This window comes from Protopterus annectens, chromosome 11.part0 (assembly GCF_019279795.1).
Source record: "Protopterus annectens isolate FY-2018-M chromosome 11.part0, PAN1.0, whole genome shotgun sequence".
Lineage (NCBI taxonomy): Eukaryota > Metazoa > Chordata > Ceratodontiformes > Protopteridae > Protopterus > Protopterus annectens.
This window is the reverse complement of record NC_056745.1, coordinates 831,888,201-831,903,221: the sequence shown is the minus strand read 5'-3', so window position 1 is coordinate 831,903,221 and position 15,021 is coordinate 831,888,201. Positions and strand designations below refer to the sequence as shown.

General features: G+C 38.7%; 1 protein-coding gene across 1 annotated transcript in view; it reads left to right on the top strand.

The window, feature by feature from the left end:
* The window catches only part of LOC122815604 (serine/threonine kinase receptor associated protein), a 399,436-nt gene that overhangs the window by 42,583 nt on the left and 341,832 nt on the right, over positions 1 to 15,021 (top strand). Inside the window, exon 5 of the mRNA XM_044088241.1 lies at positions 5,635 to 5,734. Coding sequence (XP_043944176.1) covers positions 5,635 to 5,734 — 100 coding nt within the window. The remainder of the gene's footprint in view (positions 1 to 5,634; positions 5,735 to 15,021) is intronic.

Below are 15,021 nucleotides of genomic sequence, written 5' to 3'. Positions count from 1 at the left end.
CAATCGGTACAGGTCCTTTTCTCCCTCCTTAGTGTCCAACCTTTCATACAACTCTTCATGTGCCTTATCCTTCGCCACCTCTTTCTTTGCTATAGACCTCATCTCCTTATACTCCTGTCTACTTTCTTCATCTCTCTGACAATCCCACCACTTCTTCACCAACTTCTTTCTCTGTATACTCTCCTGTACTTCCTCATTCCACCACCAGGTCTCCTTGTCCTCCTTCCTCTGTCCAGATGTCACACCAAGCACCTTTCTAGCCATCTCCCTTACTAGCTCTGCTGTAGTTACTCAGCTATTCGATAACTCCTTCACTGCCACCCAGTGCCTGTCTTAACTCTTCCCTGAACTCCACCTCACAATTACCTTGTTTTCAATTTCCAACATTTGATCCTTGGTGCTGCCCTCACACTCCTCCTCCTCTTCTTCATCACCAGTGTCATCCTACAAACCACCATCCTATGCTGCCTAACTACACTTTCCCCTGCCACCACTTTACAGTCTCCAATCTCCTTCAGACTGGCCCTTCCACATAAGATATAATCCACCTGTGTGCATCTTCCTCCACTCTTGTCTGTCACCCTATGTTCCTCCCTCTTGTTAAAATACGTATTTACCACAGCCATGTCCACCCTTTTCGCAAAATCCACTACCATCTGACCTTCTGCATTCCTTTGCTTAACACCATACCTACCCATCTCTTCCTCATCCCCTCTGTTCCCTTCACCAACATGCCCATTTAAATCTGCTCCAATCACCACTTTCGCAACCTTGGGTACAGTCATCACCACTTCATCCAACTCGCTCCAAAATTTTTCTTTCTCTTCCATTGCACACCCAACTTGTGGAGCATATGCACCAATTCATCATTACACCATCAATTTCCAGCTTCATAAACATCACTGTATCCGACACTCTTCACCTCCAAAACACTCTTGGCATACTGTTCGTTCAGGATAACCCCTACGCCATTTCTCCTCCCATCCACACTATGGTAAAATAATTTGAACCCGCCTCCAATACACCTAGCCTTGCTTCCCCCTTCCATCTGGTCTCTTGCGCACGCACACTATACCAACCTTCCTTCTGTGCATATCAGCTAGCTCTCTCCCTATACTAGTCATACTGCCAACATTCAAAGTTCTGACCCTCACTACCACAGTCCTAGCCTTTACCTGCCTTCGGGCATGCCTTCCCCCTCTCCTCCTTTGATCACCAGTAGCCCAATTTCCTCCAGCACCCTGTTGGCCAACAGTACTGGTGGCAGTCGTCGTTAACCCGGGCCTCAACCAATCTAGTATGTATATTTGTACTGTTGTCCGCATGTATGATTTGGCAAATATAAATATATATATATATATATTTATATATATATATATATATATATATATATATATATATATATATATATATATATATATATATATAAAATTAGAGATAGGCGTGTGTCTTTAATTTATATTCTTTTTATAAAGACATTGGGTGGGTAGATGTTTCCTTTTCCCCATTATTTTGCAGAGTCTGAGTCCAGTGAGTCAGTGTTTGGTGAAGAGCAGTCAATGAAATGGATTTCTCAGTTCCTTCAACCTCTTATTTGATTGTATGTGCATATAGAATGTGTGATATATGTGTATACACTTCTCCTACATATGTATGTGTACAGTATAGTTTCCAGTTATAATGGTAGTATATTATCATAGTATAATTAGTCATAATGCCTTCATTTCTTGCTTTGTCTTTGGTCTCTTTCATTTGTGTATGTTCTTTTGCCTGCTTTTAGCACTTTCAATTCTACCGTTATTTTCCATGTTGCATAATTGACTACTACAGCGTATAGTAACTGAAGAAAAAGTAAAACCTAGAATCTTTTGCGACTATTCACACTTGGACACCAGGTCTACATTTACATGACTGTGGCTAAGTGTTCTTATTGCTGATGCAGCCTACATTATAATAGGTTGTCACACTTTTCCAGGCTACAGACACTGACTGACTGCATGCATTTGATGGCTACAGGCTGTTTTTTTTATTTTTTTTTCTGTTTGGATAAAAAAAAATATTTAATTGATGGGCTTAGGCCTTTTGTTGCTTGGGCACTTTGACAAAATTGAAACAAGTAACTCCCACCCACCTTGTAGATAGATCCTCAAGGGTCTCTGTGTAGGCTCCATCAGATATATCGGGAGGTTTAGGTATGCTGTCTCTAGACTGTTCAGCTGCATTACAGTAACGTGCAAAAGAAATTATTTTTGAGAATCCTCTCATGGCCAAAACACTTTAGAAGCTAAAATATGTGGATTTATTTGTCTATTTACTTCATACTCTCCCAAATTAGGGCTACAGCTTTTCTATTTATCAAGTCCTTTATCACCCTTGATTCCAAAGAATAATCTCACACACTCTACTCCTTAGTCTCCTCCTAAGTCTTGGAAAGAACCTGACAAACTTAAGCATATTGATCCCCCTCTCCATTATTTTTATGTATTTATTTATTTAACATTTGTTTACTGGGAAAGTCCAACTTGGAATGAAGCCAGTTTTCAGCAGATGCCCAGGGAAAAACACTCCAGACATTGAAATCTCCATAGCATGACCCACTCACTCAAGGACAAATCAAGCATCTTGGAGTAGAGATTTAATGATTCTCTTAATTCATTGAAGGAAAAGAGGCAAACCTTTTACATTTGTAGGTTTGAAGTTTTACTGTCCAAAGCATGCAACATAACATTCAGCACCCTTTTTGGTGACTCAGCAGTAAGGATACTGGTTCAAATGATAAGGCCCTTTAGAAATTCCTGGGTGCCTACAGTTAACCTCATTTTAGCTGTTGGCAGTTCTGACTGATGTGTTAATCTTGAATGCCTGGATTGTGAAAATGCTGTGGAGTGGATGCTTCCTGCATGTATCTGTATGGTTGACTTAAACAACTAATATGGTTTTAAGCTGTCGAATAAAATTACCACCAGTCTTTTTTTTTTTTTTTGTGCTGGTGTGTTTCAAGTCATTAAATATGTAATAATAAAATGAAGAAGCTGCAAAGTTCCATGGAAAGCGGATCTCAGAAAATCTGCAAGGAGTGCAACATTATTATGAGGACTTCTTTCCAATAAGTACAGTAAGTGCATACATACATGGAGAGTCCTTTCACATGGTCAGCCTCCACACGTTTCTCTGTTGTCTGTAGAAGATATTGTGTGAGATTTTTAGACCTTCACAACACCTGCATGCTAAAATCAGAAAGTGCACAGAATAGGAACCAGACCAAGATGGTCACCTTCAGTCTTAGCAATACCTTGTACTCTCAGGAAGCATGGAGGCTGCAGACACAGCTGTGAGGTTTAAAGCAACGACACTTTATCCGTATGTAAGCATCTGGTTCACAGAGTCCGGCACTGGAGAAAGAGAGGCTCATATGTTGCAAAAGTTAGATGCTGCAGAATTTTCCAGTCCCTCTGGATTGCTTGGGTATATCCAACTGCAGTTCCTTAAATACCAAGACAGGATAGGTATGTTTACCTTGAAAGGAATGGTTTTGAATGTCCCGTGTACTTGTCTCAGTACTGTGAAATTTATGGAAGCGTTGATTCAGTTGTTCATGATTTCACATGAAAGTACTTTTAATCATTGAGAAGTACAGCAGTTGTTGGATTTTCACCCTGTGGATGCCCTTGTCATATTTTTATGAATGTGCACACAGCATTTCCATTTTTGGCTCCATCCTTGTAAAGTGATGTGACCAAGCCTTTTTGGGTCTTCCTCCAAAGGTGTTCTTAAAACCAGGAATTCTTTCTTTGAATGGGGGAGGAAATGACAGTTATTACTTAACCTGAAACACTGTGAATGATGATGAACAGGACAGCATTCTCTTTACATCTCCAGGCACTAGAATCTCTAGAAGATCCATTCCAAGTTCTTTTGGATAGCACATCAGAAGTCTGTTAGCAAGCCTGGAGTACATATTCATACCCCTTGTATCAGGAAGCCATGACACTATGACAATTGGACCTTTCTAACACACATCTCCTTCTGATCTGTTCATGTTCCAGGAGAAGTCCTCTATCAGATGGATTTTTCTCTTCTCTCACAAATGAGATCTCAGTTCTTTTCTAGCAAGAATGTTTTTCTGGAATTAAGGTCACATTGTTTCCCCAGCCACCACCAATTGCCAGAGTTTTTTTTTTCTGTTTCATTACCCTTTGCAACAGAAGGGACAAGGATGCATTAACACGGCACTGGTCAAAGAAGAGAGAGCCTTTGCATGCTCTCTCTCTCTCTCAAGGGATCAAAATCATTTGTATAGCTGCGAACCTGAAAGTGAGACTGGTACTGAGTGCCCCTTTCCCTTTGTTGTCTGGACAAACCTAATTTTCCATCTGAACAAACTCCCCCCCCCCCCCCCACACTCTTCAGGCATAAATGTCTGCTGATGAAGCTACCTGGAAAGATGCTCTCAGACCTTAATTTTCTTAAATTTGGTTTAAATGACTACCCGGTTATATTTGTTGCCAGAATTTCCTGATATTGTAGTCTCATTCTCGCTGCTTCTCAAACGTTCAACTTGAGTCCAGTTTTTACAGGCAGAAACGTGCATTGTTTTGGGCAAGAGAAGTGTCCTATTTTTTCCTACTTCCTTTTGTCCTTATCTAGTATCACTGTTGATATGTAGTGGACATTAATTTTTACACCTGGGTGTGATACTAAGCATTTAACACTTAAAAGTATGCAGGATATTTATTTATGTATGTATGCATTAATGAATTTTTACATTTTTAAAGGTACTTCCCTCTTGCAGCAACCTTTCAGATATCCACTTCTTCCCTGTAATGGTTAATTTCTATGGGAGGGGTATACTTTTTAGCAGTTTGTTTTTTGTCTTGGAAACTTCCTAATTGGAGATAGTTCAGGAATGTTTCCTGGTGAAATGCATAGTCATTCTCTGTCCATTCTCGGGTCCTGGATAAAGATGGCATTTCTTTGTGTACTTGCCACTTCTTGATACCAATGGAAACCAGAGTCCAGCCGTAATCAATTTGTTCACATTCTACTTTTCCTGTACTATTCAAATACAGGAAAGTAGCAGTTTCACACTATATTCATAGAACTAAAATGTTTGTATACAACGAAGAACTCGGTAAAGGATGATTATTAGCCTACAACCTTTTCTCTTTGCTGTCTATATTTTCCCTTTCACTTAATGTGAAATTGGAGGCTTCTTATTACCATAATACACTGCAACTCTAGAAGTGAATATTGTACCCTTTTGTGTGTGGCATATTAACATTGGTGGTGATGTCTATTCTGATTGTTTTTTTGCAGACAGTTCTTATAGTGCCAACGTTATGGTGAGTACCCATAATTTGTTTCTGTAAGCAATATAAACTGTACGTAGTAGTTTTGACAGTATGTCTTTATGCATCGAAGTTCATTTGCAATGATATGGTTGTAAAACAGCTAAGAAATTACATTTTTGCAACCTTTTAAGTGGCATTTTATTGCTGTTGTGACTGGTACATTTTATTGCAGGTGAAGTAAAAGAATAAAAATTAACCCATCATATTTGGACTGTTCTTTTGCGTATAGTGTTATCATATGTTTGCTCCTTGGTTATACTTTGTTCTGCCTTTTGCTTTTAAGAGCCCGAAGAGATTAGTGGCCATACATCTGCTATTAAGAAAGCATTATGGTGCAGTGGAGACAGACGTGTCCTTTCAGCAGCAGATGACAAAACAGTTCGGTAAATGAAACCTATGTTCTAAAATCTTGTTGGCTTTGAGACCGCATGGCCCTGACGTGTTTGAAGTTGCTTACTTTGTTTGGAAATTCTTTATTGCAAGGGGTTAACAATTATTTACAAAGTTTTCATTGTTATTCTAATGTAACTGTTGGATGTTTGCTATAGTTCGAATATTTGGAAGAAAAATATCTTCTTTATTAGTCTGTTTTCAAGACCCTGTGAATCTGTCTTTGTAATTTGCTTACGCTGTGCACACTTGTTGCTTTCCATTCCACAAAGGTATAGAGTTTATTAGCCATGAAATGACAGCAGCAGAAGAGAAGTGATCTGAAGGACAATAAATATGATATAATCCATGGATCTGGATACGGACTTTGACATGTTGCTTTTGTTGTACTTCATTTTTGTTAAGCATGTTTTTGTGTAATGCAAGTGGTGCATGGAGTCTACTAAATGTGGCTTTGATTTGGTTTCTTAGCCTTCATTTTGCCACACTTTTCTGTTTCTTCATTTCTTATAGGATAGGGAACTGTTATTACAGAGACATTTACAGAGACTGGGGAGGTTTCTGGTATGTTGTAGTCAGAAGGGTGTCTTGTTTGTTTATCTCTTGTCTAGTACTCGTACATGTTGAATGCATCAGTATCCACTTCTCAGTACTTGCACATTGATCAAATTGTGAATTTCCATTATTTAAATGTCCTGGTGTATGACATAGCTGGCCTCTTCTAAGAAAGAAGCACGTACTCTGACTTTTTGTTCACTTCTACTCATTACTTTAAGGTTTCTGAAATCCAGGCAGTAGGAAACCCTGGGAAAAAAAAAGTAGTTTGTAGTCTTTTCACAGAAGAGTCCTGAAGGAATTCCCAAATATAAATGTGGATACTGCAGTGGAGTCTGGATTTACCAAAGAAATCTTACAGAAATGGTGCTGTCAAATAACTTTTTACGAATCAGGGGAGAAAGTTATGACTAGAAGTAGGCAGATGTGATTTGCCTTTCAAAATTATATGAAAAACAGAGGCTGAAAGCTATTGACCTGTCTGTGATATCACTTGTAAAGTGTATGTAGGAATCATTTAAGGAAAGAGTTGGTTAGGAAACCAGAGGGGCACAGGAGTTAAGGCAGTGAATATTTACAACACAAGGGACATGTCAAGCAAGCTGAAATTAATTGACCAACAATGGGTGGTGAACATAGATTACTTGAAATTTATTTAGGCATTTGACATAATGTCATACAAAAAAGTAATTGGAAATAAGTAAGAGTTAGTCATAGGGTGGTAGCATGGGTAAAATGTAGGTGAGAGTAGGACAGAGACCCTGGTAGTAAATGTGGTCTACTCAAATTATTGTGTGGTTACTGTAGGGTCAGTACTGAGTTAATTCTGGTCTAGTGGCTTTGTAGACTGCTATGGGATGCTTGCATATTTGTGGACTCTCTAATTACTACTAAGGACATTAAGAATCTTGTCAATCTGTAAGGAGGAAGAATTGCACTGTAAGGGTTTTTTTTCCACTCCTTCACCCACCACAAATATTTCTTAGCCCACCCCCACCGGGCTGAATACCTTTTACTGACTTTGCACATGTAATTCTAATTTATTACAGCACTGTCTAGTCTGTATTTTAAAGTGCTTTAACATTCATCCTTGTCCTCTGTACATATGCCTTGTACTCTCCTCAGACCCTTCTTGAAATTACTTTGAGTGTACACTTCATTGTGAAGCAAGCAATTACTGATCCAGAGGAGTAGTTCATCTGTGTAGTGTGCTGTCTGTGCAGCCTTTTCTTACACCAGCCTTACTCAGTGAGACATCTTTATACTTGTCCATCACACAGTCTTGTGCTTTCAAATCCTGTACCCCCATCTCTTCTGGTCTTATTTGTTTTAAGTCTTTAGTTGTACCCTTTCCACTTCTTCCCACACACACTTCTTCCAGTCACTAGTTCTTCCTTTTCTTCTATGACATTTGTAATGAACAGGTTTGCAGTCCCAACCACTGCTAATATGGGATAAACCAGGGCTTAGGGTTTTGTCCTTCACTGCTGCTGTGTCAGTATGATGTGCAGTGGAACAGGCATTATGGGGCGTGACCCCTACACCTAGTACCCTTTAGGATGCTTACATAGTGTATAGCACTGCTGCCTTGTTTAATCAACATCTGCCGCATCCTAATACAATCTGCAGTGCATGGCTATAGATAAGTTTTATACTCGCTGGACCCACAGGGTTTCATCCACATCAGAGTAGGTCTAGTACCTTTCAGTGTAGTCATAACAACAATAGTTGAAACTTTAAAAATTATTTTATACGTGCACATGTAGACAAAAAATATTTTTCAGAATTTATTACAAGTGGTGACTCTCCAGCATTAACTCCCTTCTTCTCAAGCTTTGTTGCCACCTGTTAATTAAAATGAACAATGCAAGAAAATGCACCTTACTATTACCCGTGCATAACCCGGTCTAAATATTTACAAATAGTAGCAATCTGTTTTGAGCAGTCACTCTTCCAAGCAGGGATGCGTACATCGTTCAGTACTTAGGTGAAATACAAACTCTAAACCTTGGCTGTATGCATTCAGAGTTGTGTAATAAAAATGGCTTACTTGAGATGAATGCAAACAGTAAAAGGTTTGCACGAGAAATTGAAAATAAAACATTAAAAAAAAATATATGGTTAGGGAAACTGTCTGTTTATGGGTAAAAATACATTGTACCTCTACTGATTTTGGCTTCGTCCAAATGGAATTTCAGATTCTTGAGCTTTGTTTGCGAGTGTCGTCCAGTAAGCAAATCCATAACTCCTGTAGCTTAGGTGTACTTCTGTTATGTTCTGAATTAGCAGTCAATCTTCAAGTCTTTCTACAGGTTTTCTTGCGGCTTTGAATTTCTGTTCCAGTTTTGTTAGTTGCATACTTCAGGGTCCTGTCATCCTACTGTACAGATAAAGCAGCATTGTGGCATCTATCCAGAATCTTCAAACACCAGTGTATGGAACTGCAGATAGTCGGGAAGTAAGTCTTTGTTCAGTCTCCTCCAAGCTGCAGTACATTCTCACAGTGGCAAAATCAACTGTACATCATATTACAGTATTTTAGACATTTTCTTTTACATTTTTGCTAATTAAGCTAGGAACTGTTTCACTTTTGTCTCTTACAAAAAATAGTACTATTAATGCATGTTTCATTGAAACAGTATTTTCCAAACACTCCTTAATTGCACATCTCGCTGACTGTATGACATGGAATCTAAAATGAAAACCCCACTACTTTACTTCTGCAGTATGCCCAGCAGTTTGGTTTGTGTTTTTGCCATTGATGTCTGTGTGATTCGGTTAAGATCTTTTCCTTCTCTGTCAGTGTTCTTCCCACTACTTGGACTAAGCCATTGTAACTGGTTTCTACCAGGAAAATTACAAAAGCATAAATTACACCGATAAACAATAAAACAGAGCGGACCACAAACTGGAGAACTCTTTTGTCAGAACAGTTTCCATCTTCTTCAGAATGCCAACAAACAACAGTGGAATGTTTAAATAGATACATCACAGTCACGTGATACTAAAACCACTCCTGTACAATTTAAAAATAGTCTTCCAAAAACACGTTTTTACATAGTTCAAAAACTTGCTTTTTACAAACCACTTCGATAAAGTATGTGTATAAAAACACATGCATACTGTAGGGACAAAAATAGCAGCATTGTGGTAGCTAAAAAAGCTCATAAACACAAGTCTAAGAAAAAACATATTCAGCCTTTAGTTTCAAAACACTGATGATCGAGGCAGACTCATGTAGCCCAGGGGGCACCAGTGTATTACTCCTGAGTTGCCAAATTAACTCCTATTCTAGGAGCAATACATGAGGTCAACCACTTTGGTCAAAGCCCACCTTTTCTATGCAAGTGTATTTAAAAGAATGTGTGGGATTTTTTCTCACATGTTTTGCACGAGCATTTCTTTTGTCATTCTTGTTTGTCATAGATCCTACTTTTAAATTTATTCTTGGTCTTGCCAATGTAAAATGACAAACATTGTTGACACTCAGCAAGATACACGGCATTATTGCTCTGGCAGTGTAACTTCTGGCAAAATTTGACAACCCCCCTTTTGGGTATACAAATTTCTTCACCTTCCTTTACATACCTACATTGGTTACAGTGTCCGCATTTAGACATGCGGCCAGGGTGACTTTTTTCTTTTGTCTTTCAAGTATGTTTTTGAAGCATAGATCTTTCTTGTACACCACTACAGGGTCCTTCCCCATTTTCTCCACATACTCACCTGTCAGCCCTAAAGATGTTCTGGTTATGTTGTATTATGTCCCTATTATGTCCAAGTGTATGTTATGTGGCAATATTAGGGCTCTTTGAAAATTTACTATCATTCATGGTAACTAAATCACCATTTGTCCGAAGTAGTGGCTTAAAAATGCCTTCCGATCTTTTCCCAATGACCTCCCAAAAAGTATTATCCAAGAATATAGCTGGATACCCTCTGTTGGTCAACATATCCTTCAAAATTGCACACTGTTCACTAAAGGTAGTCATTACCATATGGGCGCGTCATCTGACTTTTTACCATGGACTTTTTTTGATAGATAGGGTGGTGGCTTTAAAAATGAAGTAATGAGTTAGAGTATGTAGGTTTTCTGTATGTGTTAGAGTAAAATCTACCTTCACCTCTATTCTTTGAGATGGTCTTGTCCAAATAATGGGCATCCTCTTCACCTATTTCCATGGTAAACTTAAAAAAAATTATGTACTGCTGTTTAAATGTGCAAAAATTCATTAAGTTTTTTTCCTACCACCTTTCCAAAAAACGACAATGTCATCTAAATATCATCCGTAAAGTGTCCAATAGTTACTAAACTTAGAGTTCGACGTATTGGCTTTCCCATTGGGCAAGGACAATGTTAGCAAACGTGGGCGTGCAAACTGCACCCACTGCCATACCTTTAAGTTGTCGAAACAACTGATTTTTCAAAAATTATAAAGTTGCTTCCTAAAGCCAGGTTCATTGTGTGGCAATAGTCGGTGCTTTGTCATCGTCTACACTGGGGTGGTTACATAAAAACTCATAGAACATATCTAACCCCTCAGAGTGTGGAATGACAGAATAAAGATCACATACATTGGTAGTGACAAATACTTCTTCAGAATATAAATCTGAAATTTTTGATAAAATCTCAAGAATCCCTGAAAATATATTTGTGTTCACTCAAGAGATTCGTAATGTTCACATCTATGTATTTTGCTATAGGCAGGGTTTTTGAGGCCTTTGCATCATTAAACATTTCACTGTTTGTTGGTGTTCTGAAGAAGTTGGAAACAGTTCTGACGAAAGTGCTAAACTTTTATTAAAGTGGAGTTCTGTAGTTCATGGTCTGCTCTGTTTTATTGTGTTTTCAGTGTATTTTGTGTTTTCCTAGTGGAAGTTGAGTGAGAGCGGGAACGTTCACAGTGACTCCAGTTGTTTGTCATGGACTTTCTACAAGCATTGGGAATCTGTCAGCATTTATTCAGGTGCTGACACAGCATATGGAAGAGAACCTTGCTTGTTTTCAGCCACGTTTGTTTAATCGAGACAGTGGAGCAGTTTTTTCTACACAAACATCTGAATCTGACTTAACCCCAGCACATAGAACAGAGAGGGTTATAAAGGAGTTCAAGTAATTCACTTCCTGGTTTCCATGGGGAAGATAGAGCCAGTACTTCAATGGGCAATGAGGAAAGTTAGAGTAAAACATTTTCTGTATGTTCTTGGTTGGAGTGGAGAAAATTCTCTTTTCAGTTCAGCAGTGAGTGAAGTAAATCATGGCAGCTTGGACAAGCAGATTTGAGCTGCTGTGGACCAAACGTTTCAACTATGGAAATTACAGCTTGAAAACTCCTTATTTAAAGGAATATTGTAAGAGACAGCAAGTGCCAAAAGGACTCCGAAACTGGAAATACCCGACATGACTTGTACAAGGAACAGAATTACATTGTGAGTTGCTTGAACTTTTTAACAAACAAGGATGTGAGCTGCTTAGTGTTTTAATTAAACAGAATGAAAAGAAAATAGTTGAGCTTAAAAAGAACATTGAGACTCTTGACAACAACATCAGAAATGATTTGTTTGTTTAAAAGTTCTCAGTACACTAAAGTGTTAGACCAAATGGTGATGTTAAAAGATAGAAAAGTAAAAAAGCTACATAGAGATAAATTGGACTGAGTCTGGGAAGGCATGCCCACACCCACCACGAGGGAAGAATAGAAACGACAGCCATGTCAACAAAGTCAGTAATTATGATGTTAACAATGAGGTTGTGGATGAAAATGATGCTGAACCTAAAAGCCCTGTAGAAGTGCAGCCTCTGAGGAGATCCGAGAGACTGATGAATCAGAGGCAGAGACAACAGCAGAGCTGGCAGGGGAACAATGGGAATTATTCCCAGACACCACACTACACGAGGGAAGCAACCCCAAGGAATGGCAGGGGGAAAGGCAGGTACAGGTGGTGAATAACGCATCTAGATGCAAGCTTGTCAAGAATAAAATAGGAGACTTTAAGATATTGAAGATGCAAAAACCAAACGGCTGCAGGTACACTGAGGTGCCCAAAACACACAACAGCAGCAAAAGTAAATTAAGGCACCAAAGTTACACACTGGAAATCAGTCACTGTACTTTATTGCAGAAGACTTTAAGATATTCAATTACAGTTCTGCCCAAGTAACACCAGAATGGGCAGACTTACTTGATAAAGGGATTACCTTTGTCCCCTCGAGACAGGCTAGCGTTGATGAATCCCTTGTACAGCTTAAATTATTTGTGAGAAAGTTGAACTTGTGTCTATATTTTCATCAAGATCCACATGAACGTCCTAATTTAAATGTGAATACTGTATGCAAGAGACCCAGTACTTTCAACCCTTTGGTTAACATTCGAGAGTGTTTGTGAAAATGACATCAGGAAAAAGGTAGGGAAGAAAAATGGGGTCAATGTTCATCGTAATTTAACACAGGATGAAAGAACTTTATTAAAGGACATCAGTGGCATGCTTCAAGTCAGGGTAATCAAAGGTGGGGGCCTAGTGGTTATGGATGTGAATGAATATATTGACAGAATGTTACCTATACTCTGCACAGATACATATGAAGAGTCTCTGTCAATGAAATTTAATATTTCATATCATTGGAGTAACCTTGCACTAGACTATTTGATGTTGAATAGTCAGATTAGTGTGAGGGACCTTGGATTTCTGAAGGTACTGTACCCTAGGACCCCCACCATTTTGGGCATACCCAAAAATCATAAGAGTTTAGAAGACCCCCCCCCCCCCCCCATTGAGGCCTATTGTGGGATGCAAAGGCCTCAAAAACCCTGCCTATACCTAAATACATAGATGTGAACATTTAAGAATCTCTTGAGTGAACACAAATATATTTTCAGGGATTCTTGGGATATTATTTTTATCAAAAAATTTCAGATTTATATTCTAAAGAATTGTTCTGTCGCGATCAATGTATGTGATCTTTATTCTCTCATTCCACACTCTGAGGAGGTGGATATGTTCTAGGAGTTTTATGTAACCACCCTAGTGTAGACCATGACAAAGCACTGACTATTACCACCTTAATGAACCTGGTTTTAGGAAACAATTTTATAATTTTTGAAAATCAGTTGTTTCTACAACTTAAAGGTGTGGCAATGGGTGCAGTTTGTGCGTCCATGTTTGCTGACATTGTCCTTGCAAAATGGGAAAACCAATACCTCTTTAACTCTGTAACTGTTGGACACTTTACCGACGATATTTAGATGACATTGTCATTTTTTGGAAAGGTGGTAGGGAAATACTTAACAAATATTTTGCACATTTGAACAGCAGTACATCATTTTTTTAAGTTTACCATGGAAATAGGTGAATAGGATGTCCACTATTTGGGCGTGACCATCTCAAAGAATAGAGGTGAAGGTAGGTTTCACACTAACAAGTACAGAAAACCTGCATACTCTAACTCATTACTTCATTTTAAAAGCCACCACCCTATCAAAAAAAGTCCCTGGTCAAAGGCCAGATGGTGAGATTCACCCGTATGGTGAGTAATGACTCTACCTTTAGGTGAACAGTGTGCAATTTTGAAGGATATATTGACCAACAGAGGGTATCCGGCTATATTCTTGGATAATAGTTTTTAGGAGGTCATTTAGGAAAAGACAGGAAGGCGTTTTTAAGCCACTACTTGGGACAAATGGTGATTTAGTTACCCTAATATTGCCATATAGCATACATTTTGACAGCATTAGGGACATAATACAACCTAGCCGAGACATCTTTAGAGCTGACTGTGCATATGTCGACAAAATTGGGAAGAACCCTGTAATGATGTAAAAGAAAGATCTGTGCTTCAAAAACATACTTGAAAGACAAAAGAAAAAAGTCACCCTGGCCGCATATCTAAATGCGGACATTGTAATCGATGTAGGTATGTAAAGGAAGGTGAAGAAATTTGTATACCCAGATGGGTGTTTGTTTTTGTCAGAAGTTGAACTGCTAGAGCAATAATGTCATGTATCTTGCTGAGTGTCATCAGTGTTTGTTATTTTACATTGGTAAGACCAAGAATAAATTTAAAAATAGGATGCATCAGCACCAATATGGCATAAACAAGAATGACAAAAGAAATGCTAAATGTGAGAAAAACTCTCACACATTCTTTTAAATACACTTTTGTATAGAAAAGGTGGGCTTTCACCAAAGGGGTGGACCTCATGAATTGCTCCTAGAATATAAGGAGTTAATTTGGCAACTCGGGAGTAATGCACTGGAGCCCCCTGAGCTAAATGAGTCTGCCTCTTTCAGCAGTCTTTTGAAACTAAAGACTGAATATGTTTTTTCTTAGATTTGTGTTTGAGCTTTTTTAGCTATCACAATGCTGCTATGTTTGTCCAAACAGTATGTATGTGTTTTTATGCACCTATTTTATCGAAGTGTTTTTTGTAACAAGCAAGGATGTGAGAGTGTTCAATCTCGCCGTTTGTTCTTACACCTGGGTTCGGAGCCGATCCTCGGCTCTGTGTTGGCCGCTTGGCAAGCACTGCATCGAGAAGAAGCTCGAGACCAACCTAACTCCCACAATCCCCCTCTGCCTTTACCTCAGATCTAGTTTGCCGCTGCAGCGTTCGCATCAGTTTGATGAGCTCGAGCAACCTTAAGCTAAGATTTATAAATTTCTTATATTTTTTCTAAAATTTTTTTTCTAAAAAAATTGTCTTAAGTGACTGTGTGTGTGTGTTAG